A 24,466-nucleotide genomic window follows, 5' to 3' on the forward strand; every position below is an offset into this window, starting at 1 on the left:
CAACATTCCTTTGGTGGGCCAGGGTTTTTATCTTTAAAAAAAAAAAAAAAACAACAACTGGGGCCAAGAGATAGCTCACCAAGTGAAGTGACCTGGGTTCAAGACTTCACCCATGGGAGTGCCATGCAAAAGGCACTACGCAAGCAATGGAGCAGTGATGTGGTGTCTCTTCTTCTCTCTCCCTATCTTAAGAAAGAAAGAAAGTCCAGCAGGAGCGGTGGAATCATGCACAAAGCCCTAGTGAAAACTCTGATGGAAAAAGAGAGAAAAAAAGAGAGGACGAAAGAAAGAGACAGACAGAACTTCTTAGATACAATCTAGGCATCTGTGATCATAGGAATGTGCCTCAGATGTTCTGAAACAGTTGGCAAGGGAGCAAAAGCTAGCCTTGGTTTATTATTAATTATTGCAAGGCCATCGTTTTTCAAAAAGGGCTTTGATCAGGACTCATTCCACACCCACTCCACAGTCCCTGAGAGGCTGTTCCTGCCCATTGCCTACCCACAGCTGCCTGGCCCTCATGCCCAGGCTGTCCGGCTGCTTCTCCACCCCCCACCCCACCAGCCTGCAGGGCCAACAAGGAAGCAACAATTCGAGTGGAGGCTGGGCAGGGAGGTCAGTGTGAGATGTGGCACATCTCAGACTCTGCTGAATTTGTACTGAGGAAATGAGGATTAGGGTTTCCAAGACAGTGGATTCCTGGGTTCTGAGTCTCAACTCTGCAAGTGGATCCCGTGGTGAAGTGGGCAAGTCGCTTTTCTAAACTTGACCTCCACATCCTGTCTGGAAAACAGGGTTTGTGTAGAATCCGACATTTCTCATGTGACCATCTGGTTATTGTTATTTTAAGACTTTTAAATTTTCTTACATTGATTTCATGAGATAGAGAGAAGTCAAGAGTATCACCGTGACAAGTGGTGTCCAGGATCCAATTGAGGACTTCATGTTTGTGAGAGAGACAGAGACAGAAAGAGAAAGACATGAGAACCAGAGCACAACTCTGGTACATACGGTGTCTGGGATGAAGCCCGGGTCCTCAAACATGCAAATTCTGAGCTACAGTTAATGAGAATCTCGCAGGCTTTGACACCCTCCCCCATTTTAATCCTGCATATTCTCCGATCTCGTCAGCCCCTAAACATCACCCTGTGAGGGATGCCTGCAGATACCGTGTCCCCTTCAGAGCGCAGAGGCCGAAGCCCCCAAGAAGCGGGGACTCGCACAGCACCCTCCACGCTCTGCGGGCACCCAGCGCGCAGCCTGCGGTGGAGACGGCCGGGCAGGACAGGCTGCAGCTGGGAGAGGCGACCCGTCTGGGCTCCAGGAAGCAGGCGCTGCAGGGGACGGAAGGGTCGGAGCCCACAGCGGGAGCGGCTGGGCGGAGGCGCCCGGAGTGGCCAGCGAAAAGTGGGTGTTCTGGGGGCCGGGCGGGGCCGGGGGCCGGGCGGACGCCCCGGGGAGGGAAGCTTTGCGGAGCGCTGGTGCGAGCGCAGAGCTGAGGGCGCGCGGGCCGCGCGGGGGCGCAGTGCGGGGGCGCCGAGCCGAGCGCACAGGCAGGTAAGGCGCGTCTAAGCCGCTGGGACTGGGCGGCCGCGCTCTGGTCCCAGCGAGCGATCTTCCCGCCTTTCTGGAGACCGCGGGTTAGACTGGGGGGCGCCTGGGACACTTAGCCGCAGGGGTGTCGCACGTGGAGAGCGCGGAGCAAGACTGGGGACCCGCCCCACCACGAGATCGTGGGGGCTTTGATGGCGCTGGCCACCCCCAGAGGGCTGCACGGAAACGCTTTCCTCGCCCTCCGTTGTCTCCGGGAACACCTGCGGGAAATGGCACTCTGGCCTGGCGCGCAATTCTCCTGCCGGGTCGGAACCCCTTGTCCTTCCTGTCCCATTCCCGGGAAAGTCTAAGGGGGCACCCCAAAGGCATCCACAACTAGTCACACGGGGCTGTACAGGTGGGCTGAGGGTCAGGAGGTTTGAGTTCTCCTTTGCAGGCTGTGTAAATCGGTGCCTGCCCGTCTCATGCTTTCTCCCCTGGGTCAGTACCTGCACAGTGGGCACCCCCTGAAGGGGACAGGCGACCTCCTCCTCATGTGAGGGGTGTGAAAAGGAGCCTAGACCTGGGAGGGTTCCGTCTAGAAAGCAGTTGAGCTCAGATCCATACATGAGGGCCCAGGGAGAGTATACCAACCAGCTCCCCTCCCTACCCTTCGCCACTGGTATGTGGGGAAACAGGCCCAGCCAGAGGTGCTTTGTCTGGGTCACACCAGAGACCAGAGAGAGGCAGAACCCAGCTCGCACTCGCACACACAACACACACACCTGACCCCACCGCACCTACAAAGGTGCATTGTAAACCTGTAATCTCTTCATTATCTGCTGGCTTCTAGCCATTCCAGAGGCTCCAAGTGGAAGCGACCCAGGCTGGAGATGTGGGAATGGCCATCAGATTTTCTTGACTCTCTGAGATAATAGCCATCAATTTTTTTTAGCCACCAATTTGTTAAAATAAATACTTTTTACTTATTACTTTTTTATTTAGTTAATTTTATTTTGATAGGACAGAGAAAAATTGAGAGGGGGAGATAGAAGAGAGAGAAAGAGAAAGATACCTGCAGCCCTACTTCACCATCAGTGAAGCTTCTCCCTTGAGGTGGGGAACAGAGGTTTGGACTTCAGTCACTGAGCATGAAAATATGTGTGTTCAACTGGGAGCATCGCTGCCCAGCTCCTGATAACCATCAATGTTTATCACCCCTCACTCACTCCGTATTTCTCAAAACAGATGTCTAGCCACCAACTGGATGTGTGAATACTCAAAGTACCTGCTTAGAGAGAGGCAAACAAGAAACATCCTCTTATTGCCTTATTGATGGGGGGGGGGGAGAAGCCTTTAGTGAAGTGACTTAAGATACATGGTGGGAATCAGGCAGTAGTGCAGGTGGTACAAAGCACAAGGAACTGCAGAAGGATCCCGGTTCGAGCCCCCACCTCCTCACCTGCAGGGGAGTCACTTCACAGGCAGTGAAGCAGGTCTGCCGGTGTCTATATTCCCCTCTCTGTCTTCCCCTCCTCTCTCCATTTCTCTCTGTCCTATCCAACAACGATGACAACAATAAAACGACAAGAGCAACACAAGGGAATAAATAAATAATAAATATTTTGTAAATACATGGTTAGAGAGCCAGGTCTTTGGATTTCAGTTTTGGTGTGTTCTTCAACTACAGGACTGAGAATGGCACCTCTAAATGGAGAGAGACTGTGATCAGAGAGCATGGAAAACAAAGGTTTCTAGAGGAGGTAAATGCTTCTGAGAGCCACGAATAATATAGCTGCCTGGCTTTTTCTAAAGGCAAGGAGCACCAACTTGTATCAGGGAAGGGAGGTCTTGGTAGTCCTGGGCATATGGATAGATGGAGACAGAAGCAGCAGCAGAAACAGTGCAACCTGCTAACAGTTATCTCACGTCTATATAGCACTCTGAATGTTCTTTCTTTCTATTCCTATTTCTGTTTCTTATTTGATAAGATAGAAATTAAGAGGGGGAAGGAGAATATAAAGGGAGAGAGACACCTGTAGACCTGCAGGTGAGGATGGTAGTGTGTGTGCTCTGTGTATGCTCAACTGGGTACTCCGACGCCTGGCCTCAGTACTTGGCATCTTCTAAAACATCTCTGATTCCCATGTCTCCCTCCGTTCTTGTGGGAGGTAAGCAGGTAGGGCTGGGCAACTATGGTCACCTCATAGATGAGTTCAGAGGAAATGAACGCAGTGCTCAAGGTCACAGAACCAAGTTACAGTCAAGGTTGGCAGCATGAAAGGCAAGGTCACAAGCCGAGTGACTGAAAGTCAGGCCGCACCCTGAGTAGGTACACAGGGAAGGGATGAGGGCTGCAAAGCCACTGCTGGCGCTTGGGGGCCAACAGTGTTTGCCCTTTGGATTGAATAGAGTTCAGGTACAGGGAACATTGAGGCCTCCAGAGAAAGCTTAAAATTCCTCCTCCCCAGCCCCCTTCACCTCCATCAGCCTCACCTGATGGAGGTGGCCTCTTTCTTTCCAGCCACCCCTTCCTTGGCCCAGAGCAATGTTTTGGCTTGCCCTTGAGGCTGCTTTAAAACAAACAAACAAACAAACTTTATTCATTATTTATTTAATGAGGGGGGGAAAAATGGACCAGAACACCATTCTACTCCAGTATATGCAGCTTCTGGAATCAAACACACAACTTCAGCACTTTATCTCCGGAGCCACCTCCCTAGCCATGGGGTTGATCTTTAAGTACTCTTCATAAGGTTTTTGGGAGTGTGTATGTGTGAGTTGTAAGGATAGGCTCAGAAGAAGAGACAAAGATTTGTGTATTTGTGAGTCTGTGCTTGGGGCCTGGGAAGTAAAGGAAGACATGAGCTGCGGTGTCTATCCTCACACCTGAGCACTCGTCTACCTGATCCCTCTGCAGCTGCAGCGATAGGTACGTCACATGTGGGCAGCTTCACACATCTGCATTATTTCAGTACAGCATAGGCCTCCAGTAGGGTTTTATGCGAAGTGCTTTGAGTACAGACAAAAGAAAAAGACTAACAGGTAGGGAGTGGCAGAGTCTCAGGAGAGGGTCCACAGAGGTGACATAGGTGCTGGGTCTTCAAGAACAAACAGGAATTCAAAAGGCTGGTACAACGAGGCATGGCATTCCCGCCTAAGAAGACAGAGTGAACAAAGGCAAGAGGTGCAAATGGGAGGAGTGCTGAGAAATGGCCTAGAGCTGAGTGTACAACTGTAGACCACTTCACTGCTTGCAAAGCTTCCCCTGCAGGTGGGGAGCAAGGACTTGAACCCTGGTCTGTATGCACAGTAACACGTGTACTTAACCCAGCCCCCTGTCTGCAACCTTGTCTATCTTGTTTGAGGGCATCTAAAAGTCTGGCAAATTCCTCGCTCACCAGTCTATTCAGTCACTCACCCTAGCTCCTCCTGGCAGGTTAGAGCTGGCCGGAACCTCACAGGATCACATAGCAAAATCCCTCCACTCTGTAGCTGCCAACAAACGCTGGGGCCCAGAAAAGGGAAGTCCTGTGCCCATAGTCACACTAGGAGCAGCAACACCCAGATGGCTCCTCAGTTTCCATTTCCTTCACTGTGAATGAAGGAAGGAGGTTAGAGCGCCTCAGAAGCCCCTGACGGCCCTGACACTACCACAAGAATAGCCCCACTGAGTCTGTGGATGTCTAGTGCCAAGTGTAGCACAGTTTTCTCCGTTTGTTTCTCAACAAAGCCATGCTACACGTTGTGAGGATGCTGTGACTATGTCTCTATCCACCGTGTTTAGATGAAGTTATGTTGCTGTGTAAATACTGGCCCAGCTGTGTTGTCATGCCATCACTCATATCACTCTCTTGAGTCTCAGACCCTTGCAGCCTTCTAGAAGCTCCTGCTGAGACACCAGTACCCTGGAAGAGAGGATGTTTAAGTACAAATGTCTGGCCCCTGAGCAGCCATCTGTACAGCACAGGGAGCATTCTCATGCAGTCACCAGAGTGAGGCACTGTGGGCCTGGAGTTGGGTCATATATCCTTTGGCAGCTTCACAGTTTCTGACCTGACCCAGCTGCTACGAGATGGAGAAGGAAGCAGGGTGGGAGGGAGTCTGAATCCACAGCAAGGCACAACCCATGAGGGTGCCCTTGGGCCATCACCCTGCTTCTGGAGGGTTTTTTAAAAAAAATATTTTATTTATTTATTTATTCCCTTTGTTACCCTTGTTGTTTTATTGTTGTAGTTATTATTGTTGTTGTTATTGATGTTGTTGTTGGATAGGACAGAGAGAAATGGGAGAGAGGAGGGGAAGACATAGAGGGAGAGAGAAAGACAGACATCTACAGACCTGCTTCACCGCCTGTGAAGTGACTCCCCTGCAGGTGGGGAGCCGGGGACTCGAATTGAGATCCTTATCCGGTCCTTGCGCCTTGCACCACCTACACTTAACCCGCTGTACTACCACCCAACTCCCTGGAGGTTTTTTTAAAATTATTATTATTATTCTGTGTGTTTATTGTTATTGCTTCCTTTTCTGCCACCTTCCCTGCTATCCATCTCTGGGCTTTTCCGCTTCCCCACATCAATATTCAGACCTTGGATGTCCCCAGAGACATCTTGAAGTGACTGAGGGGTTGAGAAACCTTCTTGTGCAGAGAGACAGACTGGGCTAAAGCCTGAAGCCAACTCAGAATCAAGAGATTTGCCTGGTATTTGGTGAACTTTCCAGACTCAGGTTGCTTTCCCTCTGGCCTGCGTGTGAACCCCCCACCCCTATGTAAGAATATATAAGAAAAATGAGGGGAGTCGATGGGTTAAGCGCATGTGGCACAAGGCATAAGGACTGGCATAAGGATCCCGGTTTGAGCACCTGGCTACCCACCTGCAGGGGTGTCGCTTCACAGGCAGTGAAGCAGGTCTGCAGGTGTCTGTCTTTCTCTCTCCCTCTCTGTCTTACCTTCCTCTGTCCATTTCTCTCTGTCCTATCTAAAAAAAGAAAAATGAAACTAGTAACAGTGATTGCTCAGGGAAACAGTCCTGGCCACTAGAATAGGGTAGTTCATCTTCCTTGAGTATATATACTCACACGTGCCTGTCAGAAGATAGGCTAAGCAGATAATGATAATAATACTGATGACAAAAGACATCAGAATTTGCCATCTGTGTGTGTGCGTGTGCGTGTGCGTGTGCGTGTGTGTGTGTGTTGCGGAGGCCTAATGCATGCTTCACTGTCCCAGGTAAGCTTGTTTATTGAGATAGAGACAAACACAAAGAGGAGAGGCATCATAGTACCAGAACTTCCACGAGTGCTACCATGGCATCCCGCAAGGTGGTGCTAGGGCGTGCTTCCCAGTGAGCTATTTCTTTGGCCCTTAACCATTTTTGTTTTGTTTTTTAAAGATTGAGAAAGACGAAGGAATAGAGAGAGAATGAGAGAGAGTGAAAGAGATCACAGCACTAACGCTTCCTTCAGAGTGGTAGAGACCAGGCTTGAACCCAGGCCATGCCCATGCAGCCCACTATCCAAGTAAACTATTTCACTGGCTCTCAACTATTTTTCAAAAAGATTTATTTGCTAATAACACATACAAACACACACACACACACACACACACACACAGAGAGAGAGAGAGAGAGAATAAGAATAAAGTATCACTTTATGCTAGGGATTGAATTTGAGACCTCATGCTCTTAAAATTAATGTTCTTGGAGTCCAGGCAGTAGTGTACCTAGTTAAGGACACATAGTGCAAAACGCAAAGACCAGTGCAAGCGTCCTGGTTCAAGCCCCCAGCTCCCCACCTGCAGGGGGTTCGCTTCACAATCGGTGAAGCAGGTCTGCAAGTTATCTATATTTCTCTCCCCTCTCTGTCTTCCCCTCCTCTCTTGATTTCTCTCTATCCTATCCAACAACAACAGCAATAACAGCAATAACAGCAACAACAACAAAAAAGGCCACCAGGAGCAGTAGATTCATAGTGCGGGCACCGAGCCCCAGTGATAACCCTGGAGGCAAAAATTAATTAATTAATTAAAATATAAAAATATAAAAATTAATGCTTTCATCATACCACTTCCAAGGTCACCCCTACACCATTTTTGTAACATTTGCACTCAGCCAGGTGTGCCACTACCTGGTCGGTCCCTTCACCATTTTAAGTACACACTTTCTTAGTGTTAGCTGTATGCACATTGCCATGACTCAGAGCTCTAGAACATTCTCATAGTCCAAAACAGAAACTATGCTATGCATTGAACATCTCCTGGCCCTCGCCTTCTTAGATTGGTGTGGAAAATGCAGCTCACTCAGGACATGGAGCTGAATTCCCTGCAAATGTCCTCCTCCAGACACTTACACCATCCTGTAAAACCACCCAAGGCCGCTTTCACCACCAACACACTCACATTAGCCATTTCCTCCTTCAGATGCTTCTCACATCTTTTCCCTTCTACAGTTTGTCATCCCTATAACTCAGCTTGGGTCTCAGTCTCTGGTGCCTAAACTATTTGAAGGCCCTACCACTGGGCTCACTGCCTCAATTCCTCCCCGCTCTGGTCCATGTACCAGCCAGCATGCCCTTAGCAAGCAGAGTTTTGATCAGTGTGTTCCCTCTGTGAACACCACTCATGGCTCTTTTCCACCTGCAGGGTGAAATGCCAGCTCCACAGCTTGGTGTTCAAGGCCTCCTGTGGCCTGGCTCTGTGACCTGGCTCCTTCCTGCTGGTCTCTCCTCTCTCTCTCTTTCTCTCTCTCTTTCTCTCTGTCTGTCTCCAGGGTTATCACTGGGGCTTGGTGCCTGCATTACAAAGCCACTGCTCCTGTAGCTATTTTTTTTCTTCAATTTTTTGGATAGGACATAGAGAAATTGAGAGGGGAGGGGAAGAAAGAAACGGAGAAAGAAAAATAGACACCTGCAGACCTGCTTCACTACTTGTGAAGCGACCCCCCCTGCAGGTGGGGAGCCAGGGGCTTGAACTGAGATCCTTGTACGGATCCTTGCACTTCACCTGGTGTGCTCTGGTCTGGCCTTCCTGCTACCTGCTGCCCCCACTCCTGCTGGTCTCTTCATCCCACATCCTGTCTCACCCTTCCAAGCATCTTACACACCAACCTCTTTATGCTGCTGTCCATCTTTAAACATTTCAAACACTTTCTTTTATTTGATAGGACAGAGGAAAACTGAGATAGGAGAGGTAAATAGGAGAAGAGAGAGAGAGAGAGAGAGAGAGAGAGAGAGATCTGCAGCACTGCTTCATCACTTATGAAACTTCGCCCCCGTAGGTAAGGACGTAGGGTTTGAACCTGGATCCTTGCATATGGTACCAGGTGTACTGCTGCTTGGCCCCATTTTGTACACTTTTCTGTTTTGCTTTTGTTTATTTGTTTCCTTCCTTTGCCTCCTCTACTTCCTAAAAGCCTGTGCCACCATAAGCCAGAGATGTGCAGTGCTCTGGTGGGGAAAAAAAGATTAAAAATTAATAAATAAAAGCCCATCCAGATTCGATGCAAATGCGGCCCTTCCTGTAAATACTCTGCTCTGAGGGTCAGAACTCCTCCCATCTTCCTGTAGGTTCTAGTACCGCCAACTTGTCTCCTAAATTACAGAGAGCTAAATTACGTGCCCCTGAGAGCAGAAACTTAGTCTGGGCTTCCCTGAGCTCATAGCACAGTGCCTGGGTGGCAGCCCCTGCCCCAGTTATAGCTGGCTGCACGAGTAATTACACCTCCATTTCCATAGCTCAGGAGTCTAATTGCACCTGCTGTATGTTGGCTCACACAAGGGAAGAAGGAGTAAACTGGGGTAGCAGGTGAGAACACTTCCTGGTTGTTTTTTTTTAAGATTTTATTTATTTCATATGAGATAGAATTAGAGACCTTTATTTCATAAGAAAAAGGAAAGAGAGCGAGAAGTCAGAGCCTCACTCTGGTACATGTGACACTGAAGGTCAAACTGGGAGCTTCAGAGAAGTCCTGCACTCTACCATTTGTATGATTTCTCCAGCCACTCTCCTGCCTCTTAGCTCAGTGAGCGCTTTTCTCTTTATCTCCATCCACACACTGGATGGCAGGGGGCCCTGGAAGGCCTCAAGTGAACTGTGGAGCAGTCCCGGATGGCTGTTGTATCTTTCCCCAGTTCTGCATTCGGAATGTTGTCCATAAAGAGTGCTGCTGCTCATCTCCAGTGTCACCCTTCCAAGGGAGAGACCTCACGGCTAAGAGTCGTGCTGGCTAGCTTTGGTTGGTTAAATGGCCTGCACAGCAAGAAAGGGAAAACACAGGGTGAAACTTGGACTAGGTGTGGCCTGTTGCAGCAAAGCCAAAGATGGGTGTGTGTGGTGGTGGGGGGGGGGTTAAGAGAGAATTGGGGATGTGGTCACAATGGTAGAGGAGATCTTAAGTTATGGGAGTGGTGTGCAAATAGAGATAAGACACTATCCTTGTGACAGCTGTCCTATAAATCATAATGCAATGATTAAAAAAAAATCTACCTAGGTAAAGGAACACTTTGTAACTAGTCAATACACTCATTGTCTGGCCTCTGGAGAAGTGAGTGAAGTGGCCACTTATTAGAGAACCTCTAGGGAAGAAGAATACTCAGCCTGTCCCGGGGTGAACCCCTTGACTTTGGGGGGAGACAGCCATTCTAACCAGGAACACGTGGTCTGATTATATCCTTATTAACAGCAAGAAGAGAGCCGCAGGTTGCCTTCTGTATAAGTGCTGTGGGGGAGTCTGTGGTGATAAAGCTCAACCAGGTCAGGGGTGTCAGGGGTAAAGGGCACCTGAGGAAAACTTCCTGAAGAAGTGAGTGTGCTTACAGGCCCCAGGTTCAATCCCTGGCATCACCATACACCAGAACTAAGCAGTTTTCTGGTCTCAGTCTCTCTCTCTCTCTCTCAAAATGAATATATTTTTAAATGTAGTAAGAATGGAGCCTTGTTTAAAGGGCACAATATATTTTTTTAAGAGACTAAGATGCAGGGTTGTCTTCAGATTTTTTTTTTCCACAATGTAGTCTAAAGTCCAAGAAGGAGAAGAAGGAAAAGAGACATATATCATCACCTACTATGTGCCAGGTACACAACCAAGTCGTATTGCAGGTGGGATGCCTGAGGTCTGTGTCTTTTCCCTCTGGAGCAGGAAGACCCTCCATCAGACTGAGTGTCCCTTTCACTGTACACCCTCAGGCCCAGCCCGGAGCTCTTCTGCAGTATCAGCTGTGGTTCTCAGCTTCCCCCAGCTCCTCCGGCCACCTCCTTCCCCATAGAGTGCTCCCAAAAAGCTAGAGAACCTAGAGCACTTGAGACATAGGATGGTGGAGAGGTAAAATAATTCAAGTAGGATGGACTCTTAATTATGCCCAAGATGGTCTAACTAGTGTTTGTGGAAGGGAAAGAAAGAACTGTGCTGAAGGGAAATTCTGAGGCTTCCCTCCGGTCCTTGGCTTTCCTGTGTGACAAACAGAAGGTGCTGGGTTAAAGAATCTCTAAGGTTCTTCTAGTCTTAGGCTCAGGGCTATCCAGAATCCAGAGAAAGGACAGAGGGTGATGATAGTTAAGGAAGGCAGGTTTGTTCTACCAGTATCTCTGCAGCACCTGCTGGGAACCACCATCAATGCTCTGTGCAGCAGAGAGAGTACTGTGGAGCAGACCTAGCCTTCACTGACTTTGCAGTCCAGTGGAAAGGACGGGCAGGTGGACACATACTTAAAGTAAATGAACCTTGGTGCTGGGATATTAGCTGGGGTCTGAATTAGTGGGGAAGCTGCAAGTAACAGAAGCCTTTCCCCTCTTTCCTCTCACCCTCAGTACCCGTCTCCCTTTCTCCCTCAGCGCAGTCTCTGTCGCCATGGAGACCACCAATGGGACTGTGACCTGGTATGAGAGTCTGCAGGCAGTGCTGAAGGCCCTCAATGTCACTCTGCACAGCAACTTGCTCTGTCGGCCAGGGGTGGGGCCAGAGTCAGACGAGCTGAGCAAGAAGCTACAGGCCAGCCAACTCGGCCGCGATGACAACTCCTACATGTACATTCTTTTTGTCATGTTCCTCTTCGCTGTCACTGTGGGCAGCCTCATCCTAGGGTACACCCGCTCCCGTAAGGTGGATAAGCGCAGCGACCCCTATCACGTGTACATCAAGAACCGAGTGTCTATGATCTGAGTGTTGTGCTATGGGGCCTCTGGGATTCAGCAAGGAGCCACACGGAGCCACAGTGTCCCTCTCTGTGACCTCGGCCAGAAACAGTGCTAAGGAAGGTCATGGCAGGAGGAAAGGGACCTTGTGGATAAGAACTCTCTTTCCAGACAACATAATTGTTAGACATTAATTTTCCAACCAAAAGAGATGTTATTAGTGAAGGCCTCATGAACAAATCCACAGAAGCAGCAAAATATCACGACCAAAGACTGATCCAGGGCCTGTAGTATTGGGTTTGGGGGTGGTGGGAGGGAGAATAGGAAGTAGTAGCAGAGGGAAATGGAACGGGGACATTTCACATTTGTTTGATTTGTTGTCTTTAGTGACTATGAGAGGCAGTGATGACTATTCCATATGAAAGAGGAATCTGACGAATGCTACTTACTTATATTTACTCGCTTTATATCATTTAACTCATTCAGTATTTTTGATTTTATCCCCCTGCAAGGGGAGTTAGACTAGTACCATTCTGCCCACACAGATCACGGCTGGAACCCAGAAACTCTGGTTTCCCTGCCTGGTGCCTTTTGAAGCTTTGTGTCTCATGAGAATGGATCCAAGCCTAGCAAACACTTAAGACACTGTGTGTGTGTTGGGGAAGGGGGAGGGGCTTCCTAAGAAGATTAATATAGGCCTGGTAAACTAGCTCACTGGGATAATGGTCTGCTTTATCATGCTCGAGCTTGGCCCCCAGCACACTAAAGAAAGCTTTGGAACTGTGATCTCTTTTTGCACTCTCTGCCTTGATGTCTCTATCTTTAAAAAAAATTAATTAAAAATATCTGACTTTGGTAAATATCACGAGAACATGTGACCAGGTCAATACATCGTCCAGGCCCCTCTTGAGACGTGAAGAAGGAGCCAGGCAAGTGCGGGACGTTGGGTGTTGCGTCTCTTGAGCCCCATGGCTGTTGGCCCCTTCAGCCGTGTCACAGCCCTTCCCAGCCACATCTCCCTGTGGAGGGTTGGCCTGTGAGAAATTGATACCAAGCGGAACTCTGCTTGAGGATTACTATGACACACACCTAGAGGGTGATCGGGAAGCAGAGTGCAAATGAGGTCCTTGGTTCTGTGGAAAGGGAACCAGCCCTGATTCTATCACTCATGTGGCGCAAGACACTGCTGACTCTGCTCTGATACTTTTCCCTCTTCAGCTTAACAAAGAAGTCGACCATGATCACCTCTAAGGGCTCGATGACCAGTTCTGACCATCAAGTGCGACATTAGATTGAACCGTATAAAATTGCTGTGTCCTGTAGGGCGAAATATCAATAACTGAAGATCAGTAGTTCCATATGGTTCTATCTAACACATGTAAGGCGGACGGAGGGTGGATCCGTTACAAGCTGCAAATCCCACTCTTCTGTTTGATTTCTACTTTATGCCCCCTGCCCACTCCCCACTCTCTGGGCCACAAGACCCCATAGAAATATATTTGTGAGGAAGCATAACTGGAAGAATATTTTGATAGAAGTTATGTCTGAGGGAGTCGGGCTGTAGCGCAGCGGGTTAAGTGCAGGTGGCGCAAAGCACAAGGACCGGCATAAGGATCCCGGTTCGAGCCCCGGCTCCCCACCTGCAGTGGAGTCGCTTCACAGGCAGTGAAGCAGGTCTGCAGATGTCTATCTTTCTCTCCCCCTCTCTATCTTCCCCTCCTCTCTCCATTTCTCTCTGTCCTATCCAACAACGACAACAACAATAATAACCACAACAATAAAACAACAAGGGCAACAAAAGGGAATAAATAAATAAAATAAATATTTAAAAAAAAAGAAGTTATGTCTGAGTAGGACTATGGGTGATGTTCCCTTCCTACTTAAAAAAAAATGTATATGATGCCGACCAGACTTCCCTGGACAGACACCCCACCAATATGTCCTGCAGCTCCGCTTCCCCAGAGCCCCACCCTACTAGGGAAAGAGAGAGGCAGACTGGGAGTATGGATCGACCTGTCAACGCCCATGTTCAGCAGGGAATCAATTACAGAGGCCAGACCTTCAACCTTCTGCAACCCACAATGACCTTGGGTCCATACTCCCAGAGGGTCAAAGAATAGGAAAGCTATGAGGGGAGGGGATGGGATATGGAGATCTGGTGGTGGGAATTGTGTGGAGTTGTACCCCTCCTATCCTACAGTTTCGTTAATGTCTCCCTTTTAAAATAAATAAATAAATGCTGGGCAGTAGTGAAGCAGGTTAAGCGCATGTGGCACAAAGTGCAAGGAACTGTGGTGTAAGGATCCCGGATCAAGCCCCTGGCTCCCCACCTGCAGGGGAGTCGCTTCACAGGTGAGGCAGATCTGCAGGTGTCTATCTTTCTCTCCCCCCCTCTGTCCTCCACTCCTCTCTCCAATTCTCTCTGTCCTATCTAACAACAACAACATCAATAATAACAACTACTACTACAACATTAAACAACAAGAGCAACAAAAGAGAAAATAAATTTTAAAAAATGTATGTACAAATAAATCATGTAATGTTTGATTTGGGTGTTCACGAGTACATTACTTGTACAATAAACATTTGGAGAACCCACTTAACCTTTGAAAACTAAACATGTACATGTTTCTGGAATGAAAAGAGGGTCACAGAATTCATTTCATCACATGAACAGTTATTTTAACTTCCTGCAAATCTGTATCAAGTCCCATGGATGCTCTAGTCTTTCTTCCTCTCTACAGGGAGAAAGAGAAGAACCTTCTTTAAAAGGTGTGATATATGGAAAGACAACAGACTTAAATTTCCACAGCCAGATGTGGGGCCCTTGCTCTACCCGGGGGCCTTGCTCTCATGGGGGGGCTTGCTTTCCCCAGGGGCCCCTTGTGGTCCCAGGGGCTGCTGCCTTTACTACCCTCTATTGGAATTAGCAGGAAAACCTGAGGCCAGAAGCCAACTAGATTAGGGACTGGGCCTACGACACCCTTCAGTGGGATTTGAAGGAAAGAAAAACCTGTGGCCAAATGCCAAAATGGTGATCCCCTAAGTGGTAGAGAGTTGGCCTAGCAAGCTCAAGCTCCACAAGTCCAAAAACCTTGCAGGTCAAGGAGTAAAGACTGAAGGATGCCTGCATCCACCTAAGAGCCCCCAGACTTCCAGGCTGTCTAGGCTGACTTCCCCACTCGAGAGGGTCTTCTGAGGAGGCAGCTGCTTCTGATGGAGAGGTCACCTGGGAGGGTCCCAGGGGCAGGCTGCTGCTGGTCCACAGTGAGCCACAGTGAGCCACAGGAGGCAGGTGCAACAACTGTACTTATGCTCCCATGTCTTGCTAATCTCTAACTCAAAGTTTGGATCCTCAGATGCATTCACATCTTGACAGTACCTCCACTGCAGGAAGCCAGCAACCCATCTAGATGACAGAATCCCTGGGACTCATTGGCTCAAGGAAGTGCCACCCACCACCACCATACCAAGCACATGGCTCTAAGCTGGATCAGCTCCGCAGTTCTACTCTTACCCCTCATGCTGCCAGCTTCCACCTTTGCTCCCCTCTCCCTGTGAGCAACTGGGGAGCCTCTGTGTCTTCACTCTCTGGTGGAGGCGAAGTCAAGTCTGACAAAGTCCGGGCAGGCTGGGACTGCCTGCAAAGCAGGAAGTCCTGGACCAAACTGAAGCTATTCATCTTCTTTGTTTTCAATTACATTGGTAGTTTGCGGAGTTATTGGCTATATTGGAAGTACACAAGTATTACCTGGCAACAATAAAAAGACATCCCCAGGGGAAGTACATAGTGACAACAATTATGGCAGTGAGTGTAACAAGACTCAAAATGGCCTAGGAGCAGAAGCAGCTGCACTCATTAAAAGGCTTTCAGAAAAAGAGCTATTTGTCACCACTACAGCTCCTCAATTAGTTGGACTCAGACCTAACACCAGAACTCTGGGTGGCTTATCGAATGAGTGGCAGACTGTGGTTTACACCAAAATATAAAAGGCCCTATAGCTTACCCCCACTCACAGACCCCCTGCTTCCACTTACAGGTATCTATGATAAATATAGAGGTTGTGTAGTTAAGTAGTTAATGTTAATGTTAAATGAGTACAAGTTAGTAAACTTTGATTTGGATAAAAGTTAGTAAACCCTCATAGATGCAAAGATTAGCCAGAAGAGAGCCTCCATGGTGTGTGCTTACTTTACAATAGAAGATTTCTTTAGGTAGACAGTTTACTAGATATTACAAAAGACTTGATTGAATGATCTAGTTAGACCCATCCAAGAATGGGTTAAGAAGAAAGACTTTTAGGGACCCGGGCAGTAGCGCAGCAGGTTAAGCACATGTGGCGCAAAGTGAAAGGACTGGCATAATGTAAGGATCCCGGTTCAAGCCCCCGGTTCCCCACCTGTAGGGTAGTCGCTTCACAGATGATGAAGCAGGTCTGCAGGTGTCTATCTTTCTCTCCCCCTCTGTCTTCCCCTCTTCTCTACATTTCTCTCTGGCCTATCCAACAACGACGACATCAATAACAACAACAATAATAACTACAACAACAATGAAAAACAACAAGGGCAACAAAAGGGAAAATAAATAAATATTTAGGGGGTTGGGCAGTGGCGCAGTGGGTTAAGCGCATGTGGTGCAAAGCGCAAGGACCGGCATAAGAATCCCGGTTCGAGCCCCCGGTTCCCCACCTGCAGGGAAGTCGCTTCACAGGCGGTGAAGCAGGTCTGCAGGTGTCTATCTTTCTTTCCCCCTCTCTGTCTTCCCCTCCTCGCTCCATTTCTCTCTGTCCTATCCAACAACGAACAACATCAACAATGGCAATAATAATGCCCACAACGAGGCTACAACAACAAGGGCAACAAAAGGGGGAAAAATGGCCTCCAGGAGCGGTGGATTCATGGTGCAGGCACCGAGCCCAGCAATAACCCTGGAGGAAAATAAATAAATAAATATTTTTTAAAAATTAAAAAAAGAAGAAAGACTAGTAGATTGAGTTCCAGAAAAGATGTGCTAAGCCAACACGGACGGCCGAAACAAAAGGAGTGATGTTTGAAGTCATTTTGGCCACACCAAGGCCACACAGATGGTCAAAACGTAGGGAGGCGGGGGCAGGCTGTCTCAGACCAAGGGAACTTTCAAGGAGAACACGCCTAAAATGATAATAATGTCTGGAGTTATTTTCGATGTTAATAAAAAAATAATCTTGCATGATGTCAACTGTATCTAGGTGAAAAGTGTGTAAGAATAAAGCCCTGCAGAGAGAAAGCAGAGGTGCCTCTCTCCTGCATTTGAAGCAGCTGACGTGTCTCTCACTTCATACTCGCTGACTCCCCTTTTCTTTCAGGTTACCCTAATTACCTGCTGAGGTTGGTCCTCGGCAACTCTCTCTGGTAAGTTGGATAATACAAACCTCCTAAATTCTGCTCAACACCACTGACGGCGGCGGGGTGGGGTGGGGGTGGGGGTGAGGGGTGGATTTTAAAAAGTTCACTGTTAGTGGGAAAATAGTGCAGGCACAGAGTCCCAGAAAAGTGGTCTGGTCTCCAAAGTCAGAAAAGTAAAAGGACTTTTTTTTTTTTTCTTGCCTCCAGGGTCATTGCTGGGGCTCAGTGTCTGCACTACAAATCCACTGCTCCTGGAGGATATTTTTTCCACTTCGTTGCCCTTGTTGTTACTACTGTTGTTATTATTACTGTTGTTGTTGTTGTTAGGACAGAGAGAAATTGAGAGAGGAGGAGAAGACGGGGAGAGTAGACATCTGCAGACCTGCTTCACCACCTGTGAAGCGACTCCCCTGCAGGTGGGGAGCTGGGGGCTCGAACCGGGATCCTTAAGCAAGTCCTTGCGCTTTGCACCATGTGCGCTTAAACCACTGCACTACCGCCCCGCCCCCATAAAAAGAATGTTATGCCTGAGGCTCCAAAGTGCAATGTTCAATCCTCCACACTACCAAAAGCCAGCTGGCTTATCAGTTCTCTGGTTAATAAAAGCAGAGAGAGAAAAGTCTTTCTTAGAATGAGGTGCTCTCCACCTCTCTGAGTTAAAGTATGTTCATTGTGGAAATTAAAGAATAGTGTATATGCAGTTACTTTTTAGACTTATTAAAGGCACCTTCCATTATAAGAGCAGATGATCTTGGTCTATGAGAGGAAAAAGGAGTTATCAGCCAAAGCAAGGCCTCAGAACAGCTCCCCCCAGGGTAGAGAGCATAGTGGTTATGCAAAATGTTTATATGCCTCAGGCTCTGAAGTCCCAGATCCAATCCCTCCATACCACCACAAGTCAGAACAGAACAGTGTCCTAGTAGGGAAAAAATAATAATAAAGAACAGCACCCCATGCCTCTCGGACCCAGGGACTCACTCTCTCTCTGTCTCTCTCCCTCTCCTTTTCAACTTCCCTCTGCTCTATCAATAAAATAAATAACATTTTTTAAAGTATCCACTTAACTCTAAGATATTTTGATGATTATGATGGTTATCATAGATGGAGGGGTGGTTGGTGCAGGCTACAATAACTGTAAGCTATTATTAATTTACTAGTAAAATTTAAAAACCACAAATTATCAAAGGGTACAGGTAGCAAAATGCATGTGACTACAAGGTATACATAGCCATGAATACAAATGTAAGTATACAAAATACCAACAGAAAAGGTGCTTTCCCAGTGCCAGCTCTGGTGCTCTGTGCTCTGGCATGACACAAAACATGCCACAGAGGAAGTATTTGTCATGAGCCTCTACAGACGAGGAAGGGGGGGGGGAGGGCAGGACAGAGGACTTTACTGTGGTAACCTGTTTATAAGCATGTGAGCCAGGATTTGAACTTGGACACCTACAGTCTTCACCACTGTGTCCTCTCTCGTTTGCTACACACTGAAGACTTTGCCCCCAGCAGCCACTGCATCATCTCTTGCCCACTGTCTGTGAGTGGAAGGGACTCAGAGCCCAGCCCTCTAAGTAACCTGGATCAGCCCTGTTGTCTCCTTGCCAGGCACCCACCTGCTTCTACACCTGCAAGGACACAGCCCTGAATATCAGAGAAGATAACCTCTTCACCAGCAAAACCACTTGCTACAGGAAACCCCACTCACAGAGTCTGCCTGCACTGCATGTCAGCACATGGGACTAACTAACCTCTGCCCTTTGTGAGACACAGAAAAATGAAACCCACTTCCCCCAACAGTCCTCCACGCATTCTGGAAATAACTGTGCTGTCTTCAGATATGCCATCCCTCCTCCCCTAGCCCTCACACAAACGCAAACCAAGAGACTCATTTTCCTGTTCAGACCCTCAGTCAGACTCAACTGGAATCCAGACCACAGAGCAAACGCTCTGCTGTCTACGCACTCAGGGGAACAAGGAGCTGGGACTCCAAGAGAGACACTGACACACACACACACACACACACACACACACACACACACACACACAACCTATTACAAGGTGGGGATTACAGACTCTGTGAGAATACCTGGAGGGTGTGTTCAGACTCGGAGGAGAGCTCTTCCAGCTGGTCTAGAAATGAGGGTGTCCTTTGCTCTGCTCTTGAAGAAGGGTCTTGACCGTTTTCTGTTGCAAAGAGCCAGGGTCTGGAGGCCCTGGGTGAGTAATGGTGAGTTTGTGGGCTGCACTAAGTCTGCGACGATAGTTCTCTCTCTCTCTCTCTCTCTCTCCCCCAGTCTATGAAGTAGAATGAACCACACCTGCCTAGACTCTGCCTGGGGGAGGGGTCCATGAGATCAGGTGCAAAGGTTTTCATATAAGAATATGAAGAGGTGAAGAAAACATTCCCAGCAGATTGAGCAATTCGTCAGCCATATTTTCCGTTTTGGAGATGACTCTGGCATGTCCCAGTTTGGAGAGAGCTGGGGGAGGGATTAGAAGACGTGTGTTTGGGGTACAGTCCCACGGAGGGGCCTCCTGAGAGGACAAGACACTTAGGACAAGTCAGAGAGTTTTGCCTGCAGCTGGGGGCTGGTGAACTGATTGTCCAACAGGCAGCCCCTCCGATTGCTCATTATTCCCATCACCTGTGGAAGCAGAGCTGCCCCGTGCAGGCTTAAGGACGTGAGGGGTGCAAGGTGGGCAGGGCCATGCAGACACCCTCTGCCAGGAGTCCTGCTGCACAGTGCACGGCACCTGCCCCCACATGGGGCACTAACAGGGCTCCCTCTGAGTCAGGGCTCTCAGTCAGGTAAGAGAACAAGACAAAGCCAATTCAGTTTGAGCGGACACTCCATCAGTCTCCTTCCCTACAATCTCTGAAGCCCCTGAAGCTCCTACAATGCTATAAGCCTTCACCTCATCACAGAAATTTATATATATATATATATATATGAATAAAATATATATATATGAATAAAATATATATATATGAATAAAATGAAATCCAGAGCCTAAAGGCAATGAGGTGTGATGAGACTGGGCCAGAGTTGAAGGGCCAGGCAAGTGAAACACATTCTCACAACCAGGCTGTGGGATGATTCAGACTGTGATCAGAAATCAGGATCAGATTATAAGCAGTCACCCTGGCAGGAAAATAAGTTATAGGCAGCAAATCCTGCCCTAAAGCCCCTCACCCAAATGATGCCAGTTTAGTCACTTTCACCATTTAAAAAACATGACACATTGAAGCCAAGCAGTGGCAGACCTGGCTGAGAACACACGTTACTGTGCACGAGGACCCAGGCTCAAGCCCCAGTCCCCACCTGCAGGGGGAAAGCTTTGTGAGTGGTGAAGCAGGGCTGCAGGTGTCTGTCTCTCTCCCTCTCTGTCTCCTCCTGCCCTCTCAATTTCTCTTTTTGTCTATCCAATAATAAATAAAGATTAAAAAAATGAAGGGTTCCTTTGTCCCCACAACCTCTCCAGCATTTGTTGTTGCTGTCATTTGTGATGTATGCCATTCTCACAGGGGTGAGGTGGTATCTCAATGTTGTCTTTAAAAAAAAAAAAAAAGAAAGATTTTATTTATTGATTCATGAGAAATGATAGGAGAGAAAGATAAATAACCAGACATCACTCTGGTACGAGTGCTGCTGGGGATTGAACTCAGTACCTCATACTTGAGAGTCTAATGCCTTATTCACTGTGCCACCTCCTGGACCATTCAATGTTGTTTTTATTTGCATTTCTCTGACAATCAGTGACCTGGAGCAATTTTTCATGTGTTTGTTAGCCTTTTGGATCTCTTCTGTAGTGAATATTCTGTTCATATCCTCTGTCCATTTTTGGATGGGGTCATTTTTTTTTCTAAGTTGCTAAGTGTGGTGAGCTCTTTATACATTTTGGTCATTAGTTTCTTGTCTGATGTGTGGCATGTGAAGATCCCCCATTCTGTGAGGGATCTCTTTGTGTGATGGTTTCTTTGGTTGTACAGAAGCTTTTCAATTTGATGTAGCACTGCTGGTGGGAATGTAAACTGGTCCAGCCTCTGTGGAGAACAGTGTGGAGGACCCTCACAAGGCTAGACATGGACCTTCCATATGACCAAGTAATTCCTCTCCTAGGGACAGACCTCAAGGACACCATAACACCCAACCAAAAAGATATATGTATACCTATGTTCATAGCAGCACAATTCATAATAGCTAAAATCTGAAAGCAAACCAGGTGCCCAACAACAGATGAATGGCTGAGAAAGCTGTGGTATATTTACACAATGGAATACTACACAACTATTAAGAACAATGAATCCACCTTCTCTGACCCATCTTGGATGGAGCTAGAAGGAATTATGTTAAGTGAACTAAGTCAGAAAGACAAAGATGAGTATGGGATGATCCCACTCATAAACAGAAGTTGAGAAAGAAGAACAGAAAGGGAAACTCAAAGCAGGATTTGACTGAGTTTGGAGTAGGGCACCAAAGTAAAAATCTCTGGGTGGAGGGTGAGAGTAGAAGTTCAGCTTCACGGGGTGGGGGGGAATTGGACACAGTCCTTTGGTGGTGGGTAGGGTATTGATGTACACCCCTATTAACTTATAGTCTCATAAATCACTATTTAATTAATATGAGAGGGAGAAAACTGACTGAATGTCTCAAACTTTTTAATGCACAGACCATAGGCTGAGTATATGTTCCTTCAATCTAAGCACTTAAAACTTCAAACATGTAACCAGACTGAATTTTAACAGTGGTCTCCAATTGTTAATACATTTCTAAGAATGACTTGTTCTTTGAAATGTTGACTTTTCTAAAAGCTTAGACCAAGGAGAAAAGAAGAAATTGGAGGTGTTACTTTGTAAGACACGGCTATATATAAATAATGTCAAAGGACATAAATTATGGTAATGTCGTGTATGATACAGCAAATCTTAACAATGAGATCTTCAAAGTTAACCCAATTGCCACATAATTTGATTATAGCAGTAACTATCTATTGCCTTCTTAAACCCTAAAACAGCCAGAACCTCCTGCTTCCTCTATAAGGCCCTTATTTCCCCCAGTCCTGGAACCTCTAGGGTGGAGCTCACTTTCCTGCAGGCTTCTCTCAATTCATACCAAATGATAGTGCATCTGCTGATCCCAATACAACACGTATCACCTCGGCATGCTTCACTTCGGACTGTGTCCAAAGACATCAGACGTGGAATGTCAACTCTTCAGTCTCATTACTCAGGTGAGAGCTTTCCTTTCTCAAAGGACTCTCTAATTCCACTCCAGGTGGTTCACTTCCTGACAAAGCCCCAAAAACCTCGATATAGACCAGGTCCCATGAGGTAGGGCAGATGTACAAATGTATCCATAAATTAGGGGAAAATATATACCTGAAAGCAAAAGTGCACAATAGTCTGCAGTGAGTCAATAAATGAAGCAAGCAAGTAGAAAAGACCTAAAAAGACACCATGAAGTCCCTCATGAAATAGTTTCTACTTAGACCTAGAGACTCTCCTCACCTACTTCCTATTATCCTTTCCTCAGTCATTCCAAAGCTAACTTTATCAGAGTAAGGACTACAAAAGCTGAATAAAGGCAAGAGACTGACATACTTTAATGATGACTCTTTAGTCACTATCAGGCCACCCCATCATCTGAGTCCCTAGTCAGGGAATCCTGAGATTCCCACACAGATATAATGGGCCTAAACCTGGAATAGATCCCTCTCTCCATTGTCAGTGGTCATCTCCATCAGGAACAACACAATAGACCCCTCTGTGGGCCCCCATAGGACCTTGCCCTCAATGTGGATCAACAACGGAAGGAAATGTTCCATCCTACGAAGGGAGGCTTGATAACATACTCTATCTACTACCTGAGGAAGATGGGTCCCGAAATTGGGGCAGCTTGGAACGTTTCTACTCATGACCACAGAATATGAGCTCAGATCTACAGGGATGCAGAGTTTACACAGGCTCCTAAACTAAATATGGGCCCCAGACCAAATCGATGGGGTCTACAGTCAACAATATGTATATGCCTTTCCCATATTTGGGAGCTATCTCTTCCCTGATCCAGATTTCTAGCCCTTTTCCCAACCATGACATCATCTCCCCAGACAATCACTTGAGTCCACCTGCATATCAGAGGTCAGGCTCAGGAAAAAACTAATATAGTCATGGGCCCTTTGGAATATGACTAAAATAGGCCTACTAGCTATCTTCAAAATGGAGACCCCAAATATTCATCTGCAATATTCCAGCCTTTAGGTTCATAATTAATCAACAACTTGTTTGGCTTTATATGTTAACTCTTTTTTCAGCCACCAGGTTCCAGATGCTACCATGATGCCAACTGGAGTTCCCTGGGTAGAAGACCCCATCCATATGTCCTGGAACTCTACATCCCTAGGGACCCACCCTAGTAGGAAAAGAGAGAGACAGCCTGGGAGTATGGATCGACCTGTCAATACCCATGTTCAGCGGGGAAGCAATTACAGAAGCCAGACCTTCCACCTTCTGCACTCCATAATGATTCTGGGTCCATACTCCCAGAGGGATAAAGAATACAGAAGCTGTCAGGGAGGGGATGGGATATGGAGTTCTGATGGTGGGAACTGTGTGGAGTTGTACCCCTCTTACCCTATGGTTTTGTCAGTGTTTCCTTTTTATAAATAAAAAAATTTAAAAGATAAAAAATGAATGAAATAGACAGGACATACAGATCTGAACTGAAACAATCATGCGAACACCCGGCTAAGTGTGTCGTAGCTCTAGCTAAGAAACTGCAGGGAGCCTGGACAAAGATTAGTCTGTGTTCTCTAGAGGGGAATCTGGAAGGTGTTGGGCTTTCCATGCTTAACCGCTCAATCAACTCCAAAGGGCCTGTACATCCTCCGCTCACAGGAAGTGAAATCTGGGCTCCTCTTCTAGGGCTGTCTTACTACACCACTTATCCTCAAAGATGGGCATGCCTGCCCCATCAAGTTGAGTTGGCGGGCACAGTATTTGGATGGGTGTTGCTAGCACCAAGTGGGCAAAGGCCAGAGGTGCTGCTTAGCCTGCTGCAGTGAACAGGGCAGCCCCCACTACCCTAGTCAGGGAGTCCTGAGATTCCCAAACAGACATGATGGGTGTAGACCTCAAATAAATCCCTCTTTCTATTGTTGCTGGTCATCTCTATCAGGAACAACAAAACAGACCCCTTTGTGGGCCCCCCATAGGACCTTTCCCATAATTTGGATCAACAACGGTAGAGAATGTTCCATCCTCTGAAGGGAGGCTGGACAACATACTCTATGCTATACCATACCATAGAGTATGGACAACATACTCTATGCTACTGATTAGTCAACAATAGAAAGAGGGATTTATTCGAGGTCTACACCCATCATGTCTGTTTGGGAATCTCAGGACTCCCCGACTAGGGTC

At 47.4% G+C, this 24,466-nt stretch overlaps 1 protein-coding gene and 1 long non-coding RNA gene across 5 annotated transcripts in view; one reads left to right on the forward strand and one right to left on the reverse strand.

Moving 5' to 3' along the window:
- The window catches only part of LOC132534072 (uncharacterized), a 109,260-nt gene that overhangs the window by 28,834 nt on the left and 55,960 nt on the right, over window positions 1-24,466 (reverse strand). The window lies entirely within an intron of this gene.
- On the forward strand, window positions 1,453-14,277 carry KCNE3 (potassium voltage-gated channel subfamily E regulatory subunit 3). 2 transcript variants are annotated; one of them, XM_016186905.2, is made up of 2 exons: window positions 1,453-1,557; window positions 11,360-14,277. In XM_016186905.2, the coding sequence occupies exon 2, from the start codon at window positions 11,376-11,378 to the stop codon at window positions 11,685-11,687; it is 312 nt and encodes a 103-aa protein (XP_016042391.2). In that variant the 5' UTR covers window positions 1,453-1,557; window positions 11,360-11,375; the 3' UTR covers window positions 11,688-14,277. The 2 variants fall into 2 exon arrangements, with proteins under 2 accessions (XP_016042391.2, XP_016042392.2); XM_016186906.2 differs by lacking the exon at window positions 1,453-1,557 and adding an exon at window positions 3,215-3,296.

The sequence above is a fragment of the Erinaceus europaeus genome, chromosome 17 (assembly GCF_950295315.1).
Source record: "Erinaceus europaeus chromosome 17, mEriEur2.1, whole genome shotgun sequence".
Taxonomy (NCBI): Eukaryota; Metazoa; Chordata; class Mammalia; order Eulipotyphla; family Erinaceidae; genus Erinaceus; species Erinaceus europaeus.